Here is a 21,616-nt window from a genome sequence, read left to right as displayed (position 1 = left end):
AGAGGGCGTAAATGGAAGGATATAAATCATCTTGGTGTTGAGGAAGGCTGCGTTCAGAGACAACGTGCACAACACAAAGAATGACAGAGGGCGATACGACAGTACGGCATTCCCACAGAAGCGCTTACGGATGATCAACAAACCTATCGCTACTCAATCGTAGGATAAAGGCATAGACGGGGGCAGAGATGCGTGTCGTCCATCGGCCAGTCGTCGACGAATAAGAAGAAGCCTTTGGAGCATGTAGGAGGCTCGGCACGTTGTGTTGAGATCGGCTCTGCTTCGCCGAGACATCAATACAGCACTCTCGCCAAGTCGCCTCTTTTCAATATTTCTGTACTGGGAAGCCGCGCGGCTGCTGCTAAACGAAACGAGATCTTCTTTAACGCTTTTCATTAATATCTTCATTTCTGAAGTGCGAATCATGAACAGTTAGGAAAAGAACCGAAGGAAGAGAGGGGAGGGAGAGGGAGGAGGGGAGAAGAGCGCCTCCGGCGATTGAGTTCCACACGAGTGCGTTACCGTACGCGCACGAGCTACACACACACACACACACACACACAGCCGGTGGCCAGGGAACGACATCGATGCACGAGCCCTCTCAACATAATCACAACATAATAGTAGTTATAATACGAAATGAACCACATTTCCACGCGCTCTGCATACAAAGATGTTCTTTCTTCAATACATGACAAAGGCAAAAACAAGAAGAAGAGGGAGAAAGAATTAAAAAGAAAGTTAAATCATGAAAGCGGACTCGAATGCTCCAAACAACTGGCAGCGAATGGATATATGAATACTTGTTTATAGGTGCGTATGGGTGTCTACGTTTTGCTGGTGCCGGCCCTACAGACGCCTGTGGTCCGTCGATCCCATTGCCGACGTCCCCAACGCCGTCGCCGCCTCCTCGGCCACCAGTAATGAGTCCAGCGCAAGCGAGACGGCACTGCCGACGGAGGACGCCATCGAGGGTGCGGTGTGGCCGCGTAGAGTGTGCGGAAACGAACGCCCCGTCAGCCCCAGCGGCAGCAGCGAGACGAGCTGCATCGGCTCCGAAATGCCCTTCAACACGTGCAGGCCCTTGTCCGTCGCGCGTGTCAGCGACCGGAGCGTCATGGCTTCCCCTTTGGAGTTGGTGCGCATCCGCGGAACCGTTGTGCTGCTGCTGTAGTTGTTGGCGAGCAGCAAGAAAGCGTCGTCGCGCAACGACTGCCGAACGGTTCTGTACTTCATGTCCTGCTCCACCGACGCGACAACACGCGGCCAGCTGCGGATCGGTCACCGCCACGCCGCGGGCCTCCTGCGCGCGCACCAGCTGCCCTAAGTGCTCCGCGAACAGGCTGTTCACCGGCACCTGGTCGAAGTCCTCCTCCGTCTGCAGCTGGGCGTACGCCTCGTGGCTCAGCAGCACCTGCCCCCCGCACGCCGCCGCCTCCACCCGCGCCGCGCAGTTCACGCTGGGCCCGTAGTAGTCGAAGCGGCGGTGCACGCTGTCGTACACGGCCGACGCGTCGGCGCAGTAGTGCACGCCCACCCGCACCCGCAGCGCGTCCTCGCGCCAGCACGCCGGGTCGCCGGCACCCTGCGGGCTGTCGACCATGCGGAAGTCCGGCGCGCTCGGCTCCGCCATCAACTCGAGCTGAATCCCGAGGGCGATGTGCAGCGCCTGCGTGACAGTGTTCGCCGCGATGATGAAGGAGTCACCGACCGTCTTCACCTCGTAGCCGCCAAAGTCTTCGATTAGGCCACGAACAAGCTTGTGGTGCAGACGCACAGCAGCGCCCATGACTTTTGGATCCGAGTCCCAGAGTCGCGTGCTCGCCTCGATGTCTGTAAACATCAAGCAGAACGGCGTCTTGCCGTCAGGGGCGCTTCCACCGTGCCGCTCGTGCTCACCGCTAGCGGGCTGCGCCGTCCAATACCCCGTGATGTACACAGACCACAGCTCCTGCAGCACCGCGCGCACCACCACGTTCCACATGCCGGTCGAGGCCATGTAAGATTCGCAGGCGTCGAGGAAAGGTTCCTCCAACTTCTTCATCACGTCCGCGTTGAACTCCGCGCCGTACTCCGTGAAGAGGCTTTGGATGCTGAGCTGATCGCTGTAGGTGATCGCGGCCGGCGCGCTGTCGGCGTGCACGACGTGCTGCATGATGCGCAGTAACGCCTCCATCGCGCGGTGCGCTGTGCGCAGGTCACCGAGTTGGCGGAGGCGAGACAGCTCGGGGTGCTTCGCGAGTGCGTGCTAATACGTGACCTGCATCAGCCGGTGGAAGCCACCGCTGCATTGCAGGGGGATCAGCCCCTGTAGGGCGGTCTTCATGCGTGCTGCCCATATTTTGTAGCGGCGCTGCGCGTAGATCTCCCCGCGCTCGCTGCTTGCCCCGCTCACCGCCAGCTCAACGGTGGTCTTCCAGAACATCTTCCACACGGCCACCGACTCCTTGTACGTGGCCGGCCCCACGAACTCTGCGTACACCTTCAGAAACGCGTTCCGCATGGCAACGTAGTGGCTCTCCCGCAGGCCGTAGAGGTTGTGGCGGGCGCCCATCTCTCCCATGATGTCCATCAGGTCGGCCGGCCGCGTAAAGGCCACCACGGCGCGGCCGATCATGTCCATAATAATCAGCGACTGCGTTGAGAGGTCCACATCGTAGAACAAAACACGGTAGGCCGGGTTGTCGTCCAGCATGCGCTGCAGCACGGTGCGGGTAAACTCATCGAAGCGCTGCTCGTGCAGGTGCATCCACGTCTCGACGAGTGTGTAGAGCGAGGCGCAGTACTCCTCGACGCGCTTCAGGGCAAGCTGACGGTCAGACGCGGCTCCCTCAACCGTCTTGAGCGCCTCCTTGTAGCGGCCCTCCACCGAGGCGTGGGCCGCGGCGGTGATCGAGGCGTCGGATGGCGCAGAAGACCTACCCGGCATCGCACTGGCAGCAGCAGCAGCTACGTCCACTGTCGAACCGTTGTTGGTGATGGAGTGGGTGCGAGGCCGGTCCGCGAGACTCCGCCGTGGAGACATCGGCGTTGCTTGTTGCCGCTGCAGCTCTGGAATAGGCGGCGGACACGCGGACTGCTCCATCGCCTCTGTTGCCGTAGTAGTGAAGGGTGCGGTGGAAGGCGGGGAGGTCAGCGAACACGAACGTCTTGTGGGCTTCAGCAGGACCGCCGACGACGGCAACGTAGACTCGGCGGACGGCGTCAAGGGCGACACAGACAACTGCAAGTCCGCGAGGAGCTTCTCAACCTCCTTCCGCTCTTCTGCCGTGAAGCACATCCGCGCGGCGGTGCGAGGACCGTCCGATGCCACCGCTTCCATCGAGTGCCGCTGCAGAAACCCGCGTAAGGTGCGCACGCTCGATGACGGTGCCGCTCCCGAGGAAGGTGGTGTTGCCTCCTGAACATCGCGCCGCCCCATTGACACCGCAGGATCGCTGCTGGGATACGTGTGCGGCACCGCCGCCGGGCCCCGCCCACCTTCCGCCACGCAGCTACCATTCTTCTGCGCCTCGGACCGGGTGGGATCGTTGCCGCGACGGGTGTGGCAGCGGCTGCGAGGCTGCGAGGCGGTCTCGAAGGCTTCCGTGTTGCCGCGGGAGCTGCGCGTAGAGCGTGGTGGCGGCAATGGAGCTATCATTGAAATGCGCTGCTCCTGGTACGGCGGGTGCGGAGACGGCAGTGGCAGCGGCACGTCAAACGTGAGCTGCTGGAGAGGGAATATCAAAGGGAGACGTGTGGTGCTGTGTGGCGGAGGAGGTGCCGCTTTCGTTGTGCTGTTATTGCCGTTGCTGTTGCTGTGCGGGGACAGGTGCGTGTTTATGCCGCCGCCGCCGTTGCTACGAGCGTGAGGTCTTCGCTTCTGTGTGGCGCCGCCGCCGCCTCTGCCGCCGCAAGGTGAAGGAGAAGGCGTAGTCGGCTGCATCTGCCTCTGCGTCGTCTTCCTCGTTTGTAAAAAAAAAAAAGAAGAAGATGAAAAAAGGAAAATCAAAAGAAAAAGCGATGAGACACACGCACACCAAAGCAAAGGGAGAGGGACAGAGTTGTATAGGGGAGATGCGAGCCCACCACGAAGGACCACGAAAGAGAAAACGATGAGACCACGAGGGAGAGAATAAAGGCGAACTGCTATCCGTGCGACACGGCCTCTCCCCGAAACTCGGGTGGAGAAGAGAAGCGAGAAGAAACGCGAGGCGTGAGATACACCGGGGGGATAAATAAACGAGCGCGTGTGTATGTGTACGAGGTAAAGTTTCCAACTTAAAACAAAAAGGTATAAAGATGTGAAAAGAAGGGGAGGAAGGACACGAATCCGATATTAACAAAACAAATAAAAAGAAAAAGAAAGCGTTCACGGGGTCCAAGGAATCGAAGTATATTTGTGGTAAAAGCGAAGCCTAACTCGGCTGTTCGTTTAAAAGAAAGAAAGAAAGAATCGCACGCACCCGTGTAGGCGCCTCTGCAAGCCAGCGTAACAGTGATGCGATACGTGCGAGGGCCAAAGGAGTCGTCAGGGCGGAGTAATATCTGAACGGACCGGACTACTCAAATTCGGGAGAAGATATAGTTTTATTAAAGAGGAACAACCACCGACAACACGTTGTATATGATGAAGAGTGTTATTATCTTATTTTCTTCTTTTGGATTGATGACACCTGTGTAAAATACATGAATATATAAGATATCAGAGAGGTGCTGGGAAGCGCTTGTATATGGCAGAACACCGCAGAGTCAACAACACACCAGTAGCCACAAAAACTATATATGTATAAAAATTAGAAGAAGAGAGTAGTACCACAGTACTAACCTACTACTACTACACACACAGGATGCGTCCTTCGGCGCCGCTGCGCAGTTTTAGTGTGTTGTGCAGGCGGGACAGCGAAGGGAGCGGCAACGCATCGCGGGAGGCTACGGCGTAGAAGTACTGTAGGAACGAGAAGAGATAGAGGACGGAAGAGATGCGACATATATATATATATATACTTATGTGTATGTTTTTATTGCTGTTTGAATGAATGCGCTTTTGGAATTGAGTTGACAAAAGCCAAAGTAGATTAAGCACGATCAAATCATAACAGTAACCATAAACGAACGAGGCAAGACAGCAGTAGACGGAGAGAGAGAGAGGAGTGTTGTGGAGAAGTCGCGCTGAGGGAGCACAGACATGAGAAGAGAAAAAAAAAGGATGGTCTACACTATATGTCTTGAAACACGCACTTCCTCCATTTGCCTTTCCTGTTGTTGCTCTCCGTGTACACCAAAAGCATTACTGGAAAGTAGAGTACACCCCATCACAAACGATCACCGTCAAAACCAAAATATTAGATGACATTCACAACTGCAGGTAAATCAACACACAGTGAGGTGCGACAAACTGAGAAGCACACGAGAGCTTCGTCAAGCCCTTCTTTTGGTCTTTGCTGATAGGCACTTCACGCGTTCACATTTTGAAAAGAGAAAACCAGCAAGCTTGTCGACGTTCACGTCGACCTCCCACTCCGCAAGAACACACACACGCACATGTAGGTACACACACAACAATGTACTCGTGTAACTAAGCAACCCCCCCCCCCCCAACCAACATTCATCCACAGCAACAAGAGCTGTTGTGCGTGTCAGCAAGAAATTAGAAGTTCGATGCAAAAAAGGATTAATCACCTCTTCTTTCCTTCGTTGTGTTGCCTTACCATCTTGTCGGTTTCTTGTTCTATTCCCTCCTCCACGACATGAGAATGTATATACAGACGAATACGTTTCATTGCCTTTTGCATATTCCTCCCTTGTCCGGTGTTGTCGGACGGTAACCGGAACAGTGAGTGTACGTGGCACAACATTGCGTGCATGCATTAGGTGGCTCCACCGCTTGCGTCGGCACGACGTCGGCGCCGAGTTAATCAAGAAGGATAGGCACAGACCGGGGGTATTGCAAGAAGAACGTATTTTTTTTGTTTTTGAAGGAGGACACCACACGTTGCGGAGAAACAAAGAGACTCTATGCGCTCTTAGAGAAAAAATAAATATAAATTAGTAAAAGGAGAAAGGACGATGAACGACACACGACACACGACACACGCACACACATCCGGCAGAGCCACTCGCACATCGAAGAACACCACCACCACCAAAACTACCCACACCCACCCAAGAGAACTTGACCCTTCCAAAAGTGCTTTAGAGAGAAGAAAAGAAACATGCGCACGAAGAATAATATTTGTGCTCGACAGGATTAAATATGAAAAGAGAGAGAGAGAAGTACACGTAAAGAAAGGAAGAGAGGCAGAGACGATCGACGCGGCAGAGAACAAATACAGCGGCACCAGAACGCAGTACGACCAACGCGCGATGACGACAACAGGAAGAAAAAAGAAGAAGGCAAAGCGGGGCGTCACTTCTTCGAATTGCGCTCGTCGGGTCCGCCGTGGCGTAGTAGACGCACTGCTCGACAGTTTCACAAAAACAAAACAACAGAACTTTGTGTATCAGCTTTTGGAAGGCACTGAGCGGAGGGAAAGAAGGATTCAAAACAGCACAGAACAGAGCGCACAGATACCTCAGCGTGCTCAAAGCGACAGGGGAAAAATGTTTAAAGAAAGACAGAAGAGGAAGAGGGCCACCTTCGTAAGGCGGCGGCGCTCCAGTTTATAAAGTTGCGCATCGACATCGGAAGCTTTCATCCCTTGCTGAGCTTCTCTTCTCCCTCCTTCCCCCCACCCCCCTCGCATGACTGCGACACGGGTGATGTTAAGCCGTGTGTGTTAACCGCAATTTTGGAAGGCCGTGCTTCTTTGAAAAAAAAAGAAGGAGGAAAAATAGAAGTGAATAAAAACAAAAACACCACATATATATATGAGGAGAGAGTACCAAGTTTAATACATGCTTTAAGAGGAAAAGAAGCAGTCGAATTGGAGGAGGAACAGGAGAGAGAGACACACAACGAAGAAGTAAAACAAAAACGAGAGAGAAGAACGTGAGCGTGTGTGTGTGTGTGTGTGTATGCTGGAGAAGATGCTGATAAAGATCCTTATCTTATCGGTTTTTAGCTTTTTAAATTAAGAAAAAGAAAGAGAATCATTAAGTTACCGAGTTCTGTTAGCCGTCGGGAAAGTTAGGGGGGGGGGGTTTGGACGGGGCAGAGGAGGAGGAAGAAGAAGAACGAAAAAATACATGAAAGAGCGTCTCAGCCAAAGTAATACGAGTGCTAAAAAGGTTTTGAGTCGTTTGCTTTCGCGTTACCACTCCACGTACCGCATGTTCTTCTGGAAGAGGATCGGCAGCAGCGAGCGGCCGTACACGTCGCGGAGGGTAAAGGCCATCCCAAGATACGTCGCCAGCGCGCCGACAATCATGCCTTCGTAGCCCGCCACCTTCGCCACGCCGGTGCTGTCCATAAAATAGCCGATGCTCTGCAGCAGGAAATTCAGCGGCACCAGGAAGAACAGCGCCATACACATAAAGGGCGAGCGGAAGGACGCGGCAAAGAGCGTGCCGGCGAAGACGAACCACAGCAGAAAGAAGCCGCCCGTGTAGGTGTGGTCGCCCATCGTCACGTACGCGTTCGCCGGCTCTAGGAACAACACCGCGGTCGCCAGCCAGAAGGCGCCGTACGTCGTGGAGATGGTGCAGCCAAGCGTGTTCATGTTGATGAGCTCGAAAAAGCCACATATGAATTGCGTCAGCCCACCAAACATCACCACCAGACCCATCGTCGCCATGTTCAGCTGGCAGATCTTCGCATTGTGGACGTTGTAGATCAACGTCGTCATGCCGAAGGCGAAGAAGCCGATCGGCGTCGGCGAGCCGATGCGCGGGTTGTCCACCGAGACGGGCCTGCGGCTTTGACAGCCACCGCCACCGCAGCCGCAGGAGGCCCCGGCGGCAGCGCCGGAGTGCGCGTTCGCGTGGCTCATCTCGCTGCTGTACGCCTCCAGCTCCTCCACTCCCGGGTAGTCCAGCTTCTCCGCCTCTGGTGTGTTGGTATCGCTAACGCCTGTGCGACTGTGCTTCTTCGTGCCGCCTTCCCGCTTCGTGCTCGATGGACGCGGACGCACGAGGGTGTTCCCTGCTGCTGCCGGCTGCTGCTGCTCCCCCTCCCCCTCCACGTCGGAGTCGAAGTAGTACACGACGACCTTGCGCGGACGGCGGCACCGTTGCGAGGGGGCGCCGTTGTCTGCGGTGTCGAGGCGGGTGTAGCCGTGCGACGTCTGCGTGGGCTCGCGGCTCACGCACGTGACCTCGCCCTCCGCAAAGACGGCGTCCTTATCTGTCATGATGAAACTACTGTTTTTAATAACTTTAAAATGCGAGTGGACGGATAACTAAACGTTGGCGTGCGTGCGCGTCTGCGTCAGCGAATGTGAAACTCCTTAATTCTTTTGTTGTTCGTTGGGGAAAAAAGAGCTGGAAAGCGCGTGCCAAAGACGGGCGATATCGTTGAAACAGAAAAGGCAGAGGAATACGAAAGAAGGATCGGCGACATTTCGTGATGAAGGACGGAGAGTGGAAGAGAAGGGAAACGAAAAAATGCAAATGCCGGCAGTAGATCCGCAGCAGCGGGACCCGCTGCAACAGCACCAACAGCACCAACACCCTCTTCGAGAGAAAGAGAGATAGAGACAGAGATAACGAGACGTGCGTCGCGCCCTTCTTCGTCGTTACGGTGCCATCTCACACTGGCTGAGGTGACTCTACACACACACTCTCACACAAATATGTGGTCACTGCCGCACAGCGTCCCACTTCTTTTCCCTTTTCTCTCTTCTTTAAGCAACTTCCATCCTTCGTTGTTCACATTATATTTTTTCTCCTTTTTTATTATAAAGAAGAGCATCACCTTGTGCACCGCTACACTTTCCCCTAACAACAACAACAAGAAAACTATTAGCACTAACGAGCGAACATGTTTCGATACAATTGACGGGAAGGAGGTGTGTGTGTGTGCTGTTGTTCGTCACGTATGGAAAGGAGGGGGAGTGTGTGTGTGTGTGAGAGAGAGAAAGAGAGAACGAAAACACACAGACACAGACGCGCGCGGCACACCATGACCATACCCATCATCCACGGAAGCAAACGGAAGAGAGCAAAAAAAAAAAAACCACCCAAAGAAAACCAAAGACAAGTAACACACCGAAGTAATACTAATAATAAAACGAAATGACTAAAAAAAATCTGTAAAAGCACTTCTTAGAAACAACAACAACATCGTCAGGAGTACGCAGAAGGGACAACGACGAATGCCGCAACGAGCAACAACGCAGCGAAGCGAAAGGAAGATAAGGTAAGAAGGAAATAACAAATAAAAGAAGGGGAAGGTGCGCCGTGCGGTCTTCCAAAACGCCGCCTCACAACAACGCACACAAGCAAAACGCCAATACGACTGACAAGCACCACATCGATGCAGTTTTTTTAGTTAAAAAAAAAACAAAAAAGCGGAGGGAAGACGGCACTAACTCACTCGGATAAAGTCCGCCGAGAGAGATGATGACAACGATGTTTTTTCTTTTTCCAAAGGAAGAAACCACTTGCACAACGACGGAGGCACGCAGCTTACATCAACCCACACAGACACTTCGAGCTTTCCCGCACGGCCACGTTCTGCTCCGCCTCCGAGGCGGAGTCACTCGCATCCCGCGAACTTCGATTGCGGTTGTTGCCGCTACCGCTGCCGTGACGCCCAGCACTGCGGTTGCCACCACTGTGCATCACACTCGCACGGGCTGTGTTCACGACGGCGGTACCCATCACCTCTTGCGCGTCCACTCTCTCATGGCTGCCACGCCGATTGTTGCTGTTTGCAGAAGCGGCAACGACAGGGCGGCCTGCACCGGAGGAGCGGGTAATGCTGTTATTATTATTGTTCGCGGAAGAGGGACCGGAGGTGGCGGCGGCGGCAGCTTGCGCCGAGAGCGGCGTTACGCTGCGCCGAAGGGACGGATTGCTGGAGCTGGGCAACGCGGACGAAGAAGAGGCGGCAGCGGCTGCAGCACGACTGCTGTCACGACCATTCCCGGCGGTGGCACTGCGCCGATTCTCGTCGCCGCCGACACGACCAGCAGCCGTCGCAACGTCAGCGGTGACCGTCGGAGCTGCGTAGTGGGTCGCAGCGCTGACCACGTTGCCGTTCTCGTCCACGTACACACGCGGTTGATGTCGCGGCCCTGCGCCCCACACATCCTCCACCAACACATCCGCCGTGTCTCCCGCCAGGCCACCATCAACGCTGAGGACGTCACTGGTGATCTGTGCCACGCTGGCGGACGGGCTACGACGATAGGCGTTGCTGCTTGCACCCGGTAAGATCACGACGGAGGGCTGCTGTGTGTTGACTCGATTGCGGCGACGCCGACCACCGACGCTACTTCCTGCTTCATCCTCCAGCGGCACCGCACGCACCCGCATCGCTTGGTAGTACGGGTCCGGACCGGTCCGATACCCACACTGCACCAACACGACGTTGTGGAAGTACTCATCCAGCTGCGCCATCAGCAGCGGCCTGCGCCGCAGCACCCGCACGTCGAACTCCGACTTGCCGCTCTTCTGCTCGTAGTAGTCCTCCTCGGTGTGCGGGAGAAACAATTCCGTGTCGACGCAGCCCGGTGGCATGACCGCCGGCATCATTGCGCCCTGCACGACCGTGCCAGTGACCGCATCTGCAGTCCCACTAGTGCTGTGGTTGACGCTGCTGTTTGTGCTGCTCCGCCCTGTACCGTTCCCACGTGCGCTCTGACGACCACCACCACCTCCGGCGATCGCGGCCGCCACTGCCGCGGCTGCTGCCGTTACACCTCCCCGCTGCTGCTGCTGCTGCTGCTGCTGCGCAGAGGGGTGAGAGCTCAACGACGCCCCGACCCGCGCGTGCGCCAGGTGCGCTGCTGGCACGCCGAAATCTTCCCGGTACGGCTCCGCCGGCTGCACCCGGATGATCTCCGGTGGGATATTGAGGTTCAACGTGTTGCAGCAGTCCGCGACGAACTGTAAGTGCCGCTGCCGGTCCAGCATCAACATCCGCTGAACGTGGCGCGACTCGGTGACGCGGCGGGCGACGTCGCGCTGAATCGCGTCCTCCATCGCCTGCTTCGACGGTGTCTTGCGCGCGGTGGTGTGCGCGGCGCCGCTGGTATTACTATCCTTCTTACACTGGAGAAGGCCGTTGCTGTCCTCAGCACCGTGCAGGTCCGGTGAACTGCTCTTGTGGCTTCGCTTGCTACTACCGCTCGTCATTTTTGGATTGTGGCTTCCATTCCCGCTGCACTCATCACCGCCCTTGTCGCTCGACTTCACGCAAAAGGCCATGCGTAGCCACGGGTGGCGCAGCGCCTGCTCCGCGGTGAGTCGACGTCGCGGGTCGAGCTCGAGCAGACCGGCCAGTAAGTGTCGGACACTGTTCGAAGGGTAAAGCGCAGCGGACGAGGGCTTATTGCTTTCGCTGTCGTTGTTGCCGTCATCCGCGGCTGCCGTTCCTGCGCCTCCGTCCGCGTCATCACCGCCGCCCACGTCCGGGGGGATCATGTCCGGAAGCCCGCGCAACTCCACCGGCGCCGTTCGCGAGGCGATCTCTCGATAGAGCTGGTAGCGCGTTGTGACGACGGGCGGTGTTGGTGGTGGTGGTGACGCGTGTGCGTACACCGAGGCCGGCTCCGTCCCCGCAGCCCCTGCCGCCGATCCCCGGCTCGGCTCCTCCTCCGCCGCGTGATGGACGTCGTCACTGCGCGTGTGGCACTGAACGCTGTGCAGCGACTGGAAGTACCGAATCTGCACGGGTAGTGGCCCGGGCTTACCGGTGATGAGGTAGTAGAGCAGGAGACCGCAACACCACATGTCACTGGGCTGCGCCGCGTCTCGCCCGACGGCCTCCGTCGACTGCGAGAAGGACGTCGGCGGCGTGACGGCGCCGTAGAAGTACTTGCACAGCTCCGGCGACGCGTAGAGGGGGGTGCCTTGGTCGTTGTAGGCCTCACTCACGCTGCCGAGGTCGCCCAGCTTCACGGAGCCGTCCTCGAAGAGCAGGATGTTAGACGGCTTGATGTCGTTGTGCGCCAGGCCTTGCTGGTGCAGGTAGTTCACCCCGCAGATGACCTGATAAAAGATGCCCTTAAGGAGGGTCGTGGAGCACATCGGGTACGCGAGGTGCGGACGGCTGTCGTCCACGACTCGTGGTGCATTCTGTGAGACGGCCGTGCCGTTCTTCGCCACGGTAATCGTCGGCACCACAACGGTGGTGGACGACGCCGCGGCAACGTTGCTGCTTGACTTCTCAGCTCGGTGGCCACCACCACCGCCGTCTCCAGACGGAGGACACACGCCGCTTTCACGGAGCGGAGAAGGGAAAAGTCCGCAGTCGTGCCCGGTCGGCGTCGCGCTCATCACGTGGACGTTGTTGCCGCCCACACTGGCATTGCTATTGTTCTTGTAACGGGCACCGCGGGAGCTGAGGTCGCTCGACTCCTCCTCGCCGCCAACACCACCACCACCACCACCGCGCTGCTGTGGCCTCGGCACGCCACGCACCTCACTGCCGTCCCCATTTTCGTTTTCATAGCTGTCAATCGTGCGAGTTGTGGTGGTCGTAGTGCTGTTCGACGCCGTCGAGGACACCCGCGGCAGTCCGCGGCGATGAGTGCCGCTGTCGCCGCCGGCGTTTGCGGTGGAGTTTGTCTGCGTCCCTCTGCGACCGGCGAGACCTCTGTTAGACTCGCTGCGGTGGTGGTGGTGGCGGTCCTCGTCGCGATCGCTGAAGCTGCCGCTGTTGTGCCGGTCATCACCATCGTCGTTGTTGTTGCCGTTGCTGCGGATGCTGATCGCGTGGCCCCGTGCGTTCGTGTGGACCGCCGTTGCGGAATTCGGATTGGCGCTGGCGGCGGTGGTGACGTCTTCGCCGTCGTCGTCGTCGCTGCTCGTTGCGCTTTCGTCATCGAAGTCGCTCGCGTCGGCCATCATGAATGTTAAATCATCGAAGTCGAGCGTGTCTACCGTGGAGAGCACCATCGGCAGCCCACGCTGCTGCTGCTGCGAAGAAGACGACGAAAGCACGTCCTGTGTGCCGTTCTCCGCCGCACCACTCACGCCAGCGCCCGCCACCGAAGCCATTTGCTCATGCTTTCGCTGTGCCCTCCGCTGCCGCCGTCGCCACTCCCGCACCGCCTCCCGCCAGCGAGTGCGCATGAGCTGCCGCACGAGCTGCTGCACGCTGCAGATCGCAATGGGCAGCACAACGTACTCCTTGCTGTAGCGCGTAAAGCTGTCGAGGGCGCGCATGATGTTCTTGCAGTGGAAGCGCTGCAGATTCCGCATCTCGCGCTGGAACATGTCCTGATGCTTTTGCTCCTCCTCGCGATGATACCGCATGCCACCGCTGCTCCCATCAGTGCCGACGCCGTTGCCGGAGGTCCGCTTCAGCCCGCCACGCAGCGGCGTGGACAGCGGGGACATCACATCGGCGTTGAGCGAGAAGGGGTCATCGCCGTCTTGGCTGCTATTGTTATTGTCTTTATTATAATTATTACTACTATTGTGACGATGACCGAAGATCGCCGGCATATCCGCCTTCGCGTACCGCCCATTCACAATCTTAATCGCACATCGCTGAAAGCGACGATTGACGTTGTCGGTGTTGATGTCGATGCAGTCCCGCACAACGCCGTAGGCGCCCTCCCCGAGCAGCGAGCCGAGGATGTAATGGCTCACCTTCTTTATGCGCTTGCGGCGCAGGTCGCGGTGCACGCCCCAGAGCGTTACAGCAGCCGGCGAGGAGTGCAGCGACCCCGACGCACTCAGCCGCCGATTGGCGCGATCGTCGTTGGCGGACGGCAGCGGACCGGTACTGTTGTTGTCGCCGTCGTCCGCACGAGACAGAGATGCCTGTGACTGTTGCTGCTGCTCATTGGCGATTACGTTCGCATGCCGTGCCGCCGCCGCCGCCGAAGCAGCATCCACGGCGGTGACCGGTGATGCTCGATGACCTTCCACGACAATCTCTCCTCTCGCCTTGCTCGAGCGAGACGATACGGAAGAGGTGGAAGAGGAGGAGCGAATCGTGAAGGAGATGCTTTCCTGTGAAGCCGGCCGCGCCAGTCCACGCGACCACAACGCCTCCTCTTGCGCGTCAAAAGAGGAGGTAGTGAGCGCGGCAGCAGGAGCCAACGCCGTTGCTGCTGGTGTTGTTGCGGACGGCGGTATCTCCATCACCGAGGCGAGAGGCGGACCGCGAGAGTGCAGGCCGCTGCGCGAGTGCGAGGAGATCGAACGGACCATGCGCACCACCCCGTCGTCGTTGTCCAGCAGCTCCTCATCCAACGCTGCTTCCCGCATGGCAGCAGAGGACGCACCGATCGAGCCAAGTGGACGGAAACCTTCCGCTTGCTGCTGCTTACAGTTACTATCATCATTGTGACCTCTTACACACGCGCTGCGGTGTTCTGGATCCGCAAATGCATCCGTCCCTGCTGGGGCATCTGCCGGGTCGGCGGCACGGATGAAGAAGGAGGTCGCGCCGCCGTCGCCATAATCGTTTTCTTCCTGTTGCATTACCGCCGCTGCCACTGCGAAGGCGCTCTCGCGGGTATCGTCCGCGCTTCCCGTGCCACTTCGCGCGCGACGAATCGGCTGGTTATCAGAGACGGCTGCCTCCTCTTTTTCGATGTCCGTCTTGCTGTTCTGCTGCTGCTGCTGCTGCTGCTGCGACGATGACGACGGTGATGCGGAGGAAGACGAGACAGCGGGCATTACGACGGCTGCGGTGACGTTGGTGACAACTCCTGCTGCTGCTGCTGCTGCTGCTGCTGGGGTTGTGATGATGGGGGGCAGCGGCTGTGCGCGGGCGCCACCGACCTCCTCCTCCTCCGAAAAAGCTGAGTTCTCTTCCTGCAGCATTCTTTATTTTGGTCTCTTCAAGAAGAAGCCGATAGAACAAACAAAGCGGAGGCGGGGGCGAGGAGGGGGGGGGGAGGGGGGAAGTGTTGTTGCTGCTATTATTAGTATTAGTCTTCGTATTATTAGTATGCAAAAGGAGAACTCGCTTACTGTTTAGTGCGTTCTCCTACGGGCGTTTAAGCTACAAGTCACCCCCTCAACAATCACAGATAATCGCAACGAGGACAACGCCACTACCCAACCGAAAGGAAAAGAAAAAGGAAAAATATAATAATATAGAAAACACACGCACGCACACACACGTACAGACACAAGCAACAGGGAGGTGGAGAGAGGAGGAAGGGAGGGAGGAAGGGAGGGAGGTTAGACTTCACGCCTGCGATTCCACCAAGGGGGAGAGGAAGCGCCGCAATTAAACACTTTATGCGAGAAAACTGTCGAGAAACCCCCCGAAAAGAAAAATGGAGAAAAGAGTTTTTTTCTTCTAAAAAGAGAGAGCCTTTTGTTTGTTTGTGCGGTGCGCTGCGCTTCAGCGTTGCTGACTCCTTGTTACCTCGTCCCTTTCTTGGTTTTTAATATATACATATAAAATTAATGTATCTGTTTGGTTGTATTGTCGATATCCTGATCAGAGAAGGGTTTGCAGAAGAGGAGAGATTTTGAATGAAGAACGTGCGGTCTGGAGGGAATACGGTTTGCAAGCTGCACGCTTGACGTCACCGTATGACTGCACATTTAGGACTTCACGACACCTTTGGTTTGTTCAATGAATTAGTGGATAACGGCTGTAACGAACCGAAAACAGCTGGGCACAACTGCCAATGCCTGCTGCCGGCCGTGAGCATTCAATAAACTAGCCCGTACCTAGTTAAGGGCCACAGAGGATCACTGGTAGAAAAGAAGGAAAAACAAAAAGGGAAAAACGGAAAACGTGAGACCAAAACGAACGAATAAAAACTAAATTGTGTTGATGACACTCCTGGGTTAACGATGTACTCGAATCACCCTTTGTCATTCATTAGTATTATCTCTTATTTTTTTTGGTTGTTTGTTTGACTGTTTGTTTAGATTATCGTCTAATTTGGTCTCATTATATTTGCTCAATTAATGTCTGCAAAATTTTTGTTCCACAAAAACCCAAAGGAAAATGATGATAATAACAATCATCACTTAGCTAACAAATGAAGAAAGTTTTACACAGAACGGTAAAGCAAAACTAACAAACACGAAGAACACAACACAACATGCACCGTGGCTTCGATCCTCTCCTGCGGGGCGGGTGGGTGGCGAGAAAAGTACGCAACGATTGTGAGAAATCAAGCTGTCCACTTTCGTTTGCCAGACAAGCGACGAGGGAGGAGGAAAGAAAAAGGGTGACAAAAAGGGGGTTTTAGGATGAAAGAAAACCTATCCAGGCAATACTGCTAGCAGCAGTACCTGGTGTACGCCGTATGTACATTGTTTGTTCATCTTTACGGAAGGCACTAATACCTCGTGATACACTCGCGTCTCGACACGCTCATACTCGGTTGAGTAGCGCTTCCGTGTGGGAGTATCAGCAGCACTTTCGATTTGCATCAACGCTGTACAGTCCGATTGATGCGTATCGCCGCGTGTGTGTGTTTGTGTGGTGTGCACCGACGCGTGAAGACTGCGAATAAGGAAAAAAAAAGAAAGAAGATAATAGTAATAAAGAAAGGAGGCGGTCAGAGACGAAGACGGAGGAAAGCGCTTCGGCGTGCGCGGGTTGAGAGATGGAGAGGCAGAGAGGGATGAGGTGGAGGACGCAGTTGAAAAAAGAGAACAGAGAAAAAGACCATCAGAGGAAGAAGCAAACACTCACGGCCCGCTTGCGTGCGTGTGTGTGTGTGCGTGTGTTGATGTGAGATGAGTAGTGGTGCACACGGAGGCGAGGAAAAAAAAGAAACGATAACGGGAAGAGAGTTTGTATGGACTCACTGCGCGGTAGCAAGCGACGAGGACTCTCTTCATCTCGGGAGGGGGGGGGGGGGTCGGTCCCCAGTAAACGGCACCGGCTTGGCGAGCTCTTCGCTGCCTTCTTTTCCTCCTCTATACACCAGGACCCTACTTCTCCGGCTTTCCTTGGGCTGTGAGACACGATACCAACGTGACATCCTCCTTCACGGTTGGTCAAGATATGTTGCTAGATATATATATGCATTTTTGTGAAGGCTTTTTCCCCCTTTTTCCCTCGCTACATGCGAGGCGTCGATGCTACAACAACCACCGGAATGCTGAAGCACACACACAGACACACACACACACATACGGACGAGGAGAGAGCACAAACTTCAATGACAAGGGCTACCAAAAAAATAACAGTAAATAGCAGCAAGAAGACAGAAAATAATGAAAAACAACAACAACATTTGGATCTTCGCCATCACCACCGCTGCTTTCCGCCTCGGATTTCCTCCCTTTCCACACACACACACACGTATATATATTAGTATACATTCACGCCTGCATCACTACGCGGTTGCACTCCCGCGTAAACTCCTGCACGGACACCCGCCCACGCAGACGCAGGAACTGCGCCAGCTGCGGGAAGTGCTCCGGGGCAATAAAAACGTACTTCCCGCGATCATCAAACACACCGTCCACCTTCCCCTCGCGCGTCAGCTGCTCAATCGTGGTGACCAGCTCCTCCACAGAGACCTTTAACTCCCGCGCGGCCGCCTGCAGCACCAACACGTGACCCTCCTTCTCCTTGTCCTTTCCTTCTTCCTCCTCCTCCTTGTGTGCCTCGCTTGACCCGTGCGGCTCACAAGTGGCCGCAACAGCGGCGGAACTGCGTCGTGCACGTGCTTGCACCTGCGCCGCACGCTCAAGCAGGAAAGCCTGCACACGCGTCTGCCGCTCGCGCGCTTCATCGCCGAGTTCGCCGCGCTCCTCCACACCGATGTGGCCCACCCATTTCGCGTACTCCTCGTTGTCGGCCCTCTCCTTGTCCGCGCGCAGCTGTCGCAGGGCGGATTCCTCGGCGGCGTGAAGCTCCTCTTCTCGCAGCTCCGCCTCCGCCGCTCGAAGTGTCGTCTCGTCCGATCGCTCCCGCTGCGCCTCCAACGCGGCCTCCTGCGCCTGCCGCCGCTCCGCTCGCTCCCGCTCCTTTGCCAGCTTTTTGCGCTGCAGGCGCGTCAGCTTGACCCCGTGCTCGTCGTACGCGTCGTCGTCTTCCCCGTCCGCGTCGTCGTGCGGCTCCGCAGTTGCGCCGAGCCCGCGTGCACCGCGCTGGCCACGCCGGCGTAAACCACCTCCAACGCCGCGGCCGGCGTTTGGCTGTAGGCCTCCACGACCGCCAGCGACCGATGCCGCCGCGTTGTCGGCGTCCGAGACGTCTTCCTCGTCTGCGGAGTCGCCGCCGTTGCTGTCGCCCTGCGCGGGCGCGCGTCCTCGATGCGCCTTGCGATGGCCGTTCTTCTTGCCGCGCTTGCTGTCCCCGTTGTTGCCGACGCCGTCCTCCCACTCGCTGGCGTGCCTGCCCTGCATCCAGCGGAGGAGGACGGCGCCGCCGAGGACCAGCAATAAAAGCGTCGCAACGACTTTAAGCATCGACATGGTGTTATTCTATTTTATTTTCTGAGAGGAGCGTTTGCAGTTCTTCAGTTTCAACAACAGAAGAAGGAGGGACGATTGAATGTAAGGAGAGAAGTGAAAGAAAAGGGAAATTTATGATGATGATGATTAAACGCATTCGTGGGATTGGTAGCGACACACACACCCACACACACGTAACGCGGTAGTAGAGCCACGCCTTGTTGTTGGAAAGAGCGAAGTTGTCTTGCGCGAACGTGTATGCATGCGAGGGCGTATTCCAGCGAGCGCTGCAGCACTGCAGAGCTTCGCTAACACAGCGCGCTTTCCCCATAACACAGAAGGGGTAAAACGACGTCTTCGTCCCTATCGTATTATTATTATCATTAAGAAGTACTGCCTCGCTTTACGTCCCTTTCATGCTCTGCTCGTACGACAGCGCGTTCCAACGCGCCTTGCTCGTCTCCCACGTCGCGTGCGGCGCCGCTGTCGGGTTATCCTTCCTGTGTGGACGCGCAAACACCCGACCACGCTGCGCACGCGTGTGCGCGGCGTAGAAGGGATCCTTCGATAACCGCCGCCGGACCTCCGCGGCGCGACTGGCGAGCCACAACGACGGCTGCACGAGCAGCGCGGCCGCCACGGTCACCTCCGGTACGTACAGCATGCGCGGCGACTCGAGCGCGCGTAAGATGGCCGCCGACAGCGCCGCGCTCGGCAGCACGAGCAGCGGATTTGGAAAGTTCTCCGCCAGCAGCACATCCGTCAGTCCGCAGAAGTGGTACTGGGCGTGGACTTCTAAGTGGTGGCGCGAGATGTGCGTCTGCTGCGACACACGCGCCGCAAGGTTAAAGAGCCCGCCGTTGTGGCTCGTCGCGACGAGCATCCCGCCCAGTTGCGATTTCCGCACGGCCCACCGCGGCAGCTCGTGGCAAAGCATCTCCGTCAGTAACCCGCGCAGCGCACAGAACTCATCCAGCAGGAGCGGGTTGGGACTGCTTGTGTGCAGCCCGTAACTCTCGGGTGGCCGACGCTGGATGGCCGTAATGCAGAGGCGATGGGCAGCCGCCACGTCCACCGGGAGGGTGTGCTCGACGAGGCAGAGACCGTCGCGTCTATCCCGCAACGGCACGACGCTTCGCGATGCGGCGCAGCGCTCTTCTGGCTGGTGCGCGCCACGCCGAGGCTGGCGAAACGGCAGGCGGTCGGCTTCCGTCAACGTTTCGTTTCCGTCGCCAAACGCGATGGATTGGATCTTCGCGACCGCTTCTGCGCTCTCCGCGGACTCCAACAAATCCGCCACCTCGGCCGCGCGCGATGTGCCGAGACCGACAAGACGCACGCCCCGCTGCGGGTCCTCGTGCAGCACGAGCAGGCGTTGCGGGGCGACGCACTGCGCGACGGCGGCGTGGGCGAGGAAGGCAAGGGTGTCGACCTGCGCGCGCAGCGACGTCGTGCTCGGCGGTGCGGTCCGGCTCGCCTCCTTGACAGAAGAAGAAGATGCGGAGGTGTTCCGCAGCAGCGCTTTCAACTTATCCTCGCCGTGATCTGGCGCCGACGATGACGTGTCTGCCGTGGTGGATGCCGCGTTCCCGCGTGCGTTTGCGCTTGTGGTTGCTTGAGCGGGGGATAATGATGATGTCATCGTCGTCGTCGTTGCACGCGGCGCCGAGGCATCATGGGTGTTGCGGACGCTGCTCTCTACCACCGAAGGCGGCCACTGCACCTCGAACGTGTCCCCGAGCACGCGCACATCAACCTTGAATTCACGCGTCAGCGCGTCGGCGACGGACTTGGCGTTCATGGCGAGGCACAGCGGCCACGACAGCACCGCGGCCCGCTCGCTTAAGCCCTCGAACGCGTTTCGACGCATCACGCCGTGCAGCACGCGCATCTTACTGCGGATATCGTCCACCGTGCGTTCACTCAACGTAAAGCCACTGGCGTGCTCCGATGAGCCCTGCTGCAGCTTTTCGAGGTAAAGAGGGAGTTGAGTTTGGTGCAGGAGCTTCTGCACGGCGCCAACGCGCGCGTCAACGCGGCCGATGCAGAGCGATATCGCGCCACCGGTACCGATATCGATCGCAGCACGCACGGGGAATGGCTTGATGTGCTGACTCTGGAAGATGCCGTTATGATGCTGATCCTGTGGCTGCTGTGCATCTTGCAGAAGATCTCTTTGAGCGAAGTTGGTCGTGGGTGTGTGCTCTCGATGCGACGAGTGCGTGCGAGCGGCCCGTGGAGCCGAAGCCTTCATCAAAGGTCGGCGGGCGCCAGCACTTTGGCGAGGCAACGACTGCGGTTTATAAGATGACGAGGAGGTTGAGAGGAGTCGAGTACAGCAGCAGAGCGCCGCTGCCTCGCTGACACTGCTGCTGCTGCTTGTCAAGGCAGCTGTCGTTGCGCTGAGTCGTCTACTTTCTCTTGTTCTTTCGCCGCATGAAGCCGTTGTGAGAGGTAGGAGCGTTGGTGTGAGAACGCGAAAGAAGTGCCGCCGTGACCGCCACGATGATGCGGCCACACGCAATAGAGGGGCGGGGGCATACATGAATCGAAGCAGCACCGGCCACTGCAGTAACCACGAGATAACGTCCTGCACACACACACACACACACACGTGTCGGTCAACAATTCGGTTCGCCTTTTGCAGTACTGCGCCGTGAATGAAACAGCGCGAGAAGGAAGAGACGAAGCGGGGGAGAAGGAAAGGGAAGGAGGAGGAGGAGTAGGAGGGGCGTGAGGAGTAAACACCACCAACAACAAAAACCTGTGAGGCACTCCGCATGAGTTGTCGAGTGACGCACGTGAAGAGAGAACAAAAGCCAGCGGGACGCTTCCAGAAGTTCCCGTGCCTTCGTTCATACATTCTTCGCTGCTGGCTGGCGCGCCAACTATCACCTGCCGCGTATCCGTTGTGTTCTGATGAGCGCTGCACCGTGGTTTACATGAAAGAGGTCAAATGAAGAAGAAGAGAAAAGAAAAAGAAGATAAACATAATCAAACAAAAGATCTGTTCATTTACATAAATATACAACGAGTTACCATACACGAGTGAGAACAAATAATCCAACAACAACCCCCCAAAAAAGAGAGTAGAAGAGGCGAACATCAGCGCTGTTTTCTTCCTTCATTGTTTTCTCTCTCTCTCTCCGGGGTTGGTCGCTGAGGACAAAGACCGCCGCGTCATGTTCGT

The 21,616-nt window shown here is 56.9% G+C and overlaps 6 protein-coding genes across 6 annotated transcripts; all 6 read right to left on the bottom strand.

The window, feature by feature from the left end:
• Nucleotides 1–610: 610 nt before the first annotated feature.
• ABB37_09742 (adenylate cyclase-like protein) lies at nucleotides 611–2,176 on the bottom strand (the record flags this gene model as incomplete). The annotated part of the gene is made up of 1 exon (XM_015809374.1): nucleotides 611–2,176. One exon carries the CDS (start codon nucleotides 2,174–2,176, stop codon nucleotides 611–613), a length of 1,566 nt encoding a protein of 521 aa, XP_015652049.1.
• Nucleotides 2,177–2,248: 72 nt separating this feature from the next.
• On the bottom strand, nucleotides 2,249–3,640 carry ABB37_09741 (adenylate cyclase-like protein; the record flags this gene model as incomplete). The annotated part of the gene is made up of 1 exon (XM_015809373.1): nucleotides 2,249–3,640. The coding sequence occupies one exon, from the start codon at nucleotides 3,638–3,640 to the stop codon at nucleotides 2,249–2,251; it is 1,392 nt and encodes a 463-aa protein (XP_015652048.1).
• Nucleotides 3,641–7,232: 3,592 nt separating this feature from the next.
• ABB37_09740 (hypothetical protein) lies at nucleotides 7,233–8,402 on the bottom strand (the record flags this gene model as incomplete). Its single annotated transcript, XM_015809372.1, has 1 exon — nucleotides 7,233–8,402. Exon 1 carries the CDS (start codon nucleotides 8,268–8,270, stop codon nucleotides 7,233–7,235), a length of 1,038 nt encoding a protein of 345 aa, XP_015652047.1. The 5' UTR covers nucleotides 8,271–8,402.
• A 1,144-nt stretch (nucleotides 8,403–9,546) lies between these two features.
• ABB37_09739 (putative protein kinase) lies at nucleotides 9,547–14,868 on the bottom strand (the record flags this gene model as incomplete). Its single annotated transcript, XM_015809371.1, has 1 exon — nucleotides 9,547–14,868. One exon carries the CDS (start codon nucleotides 14,866–14,868, stop codon nucleotides 9,547–9,549), a length of 5,322 nt encoding a protein of 1,773 aa, XP_015652046.1.
• Nucleotides 14,869–17,346: 2,478 nt separating this feature from the next.
• Nucleotides 17,347–18,491, bottom strand: ABB37_09738 (hypothetical protein; the record flags this gene model as incomplete). The annotated part of the gene is made up of 1 exon (XM_015809370.1): nucleotides 17,347–18,491. Exon 1 carries the CDS (start codon nucleotides 18,445–18,447, stop codon nucleotides 17,347–17,349), a length of 1,101 nt encoding a protein of 366 aa, XP_015652045.1. The 5' UTR covers nucleotides 18,448–18,491.
• A 338-nt stretch (nucleotides 18,492–18,829) lies between these two features.
• On the bottom strand, nucleotides 18,830–21,077 carry ABB37_09737 (putative mitochondrial hypothetical protein; the record flags this gene model as incomplete). Its single annotated transcript, XM_015809369.1, has 1 exon — nucleotides 18,830–21,077. Exon 1 carries the CDS (start codon nucleotides 20,969–20,971, stop codon nucleotides 18,830–18,832), a length of 2,142 nt encoding a protein of 713 aa, XP_015652044.1. The 5' UTR covers nucleotides 20,972–21,077.
• Nucleotides 21,078–21,616: the final 539 nt, after the last annotated feature.

This window comes from Leptomonas pyrrhocoris (assembly GCF_001293395.1).
Source record: "Leptomonas pyrrhocoris isolate H10 chromosome Unknown, whole genome shotgun sequence".
Classification (NCBI taxonomy): domain Eukaryota; phylum Euglenozoa; class Kinetoplastea; order Trypanosomatida; family Trypanosomatidae; genus Leptomonas; species Leptomonas pyrrhocoris.
The sequence above is the reverse complement of the archived record's forward strand: the minus strand, read 5'-3'. Positions and strand labels throughout refer to the sequence as shown.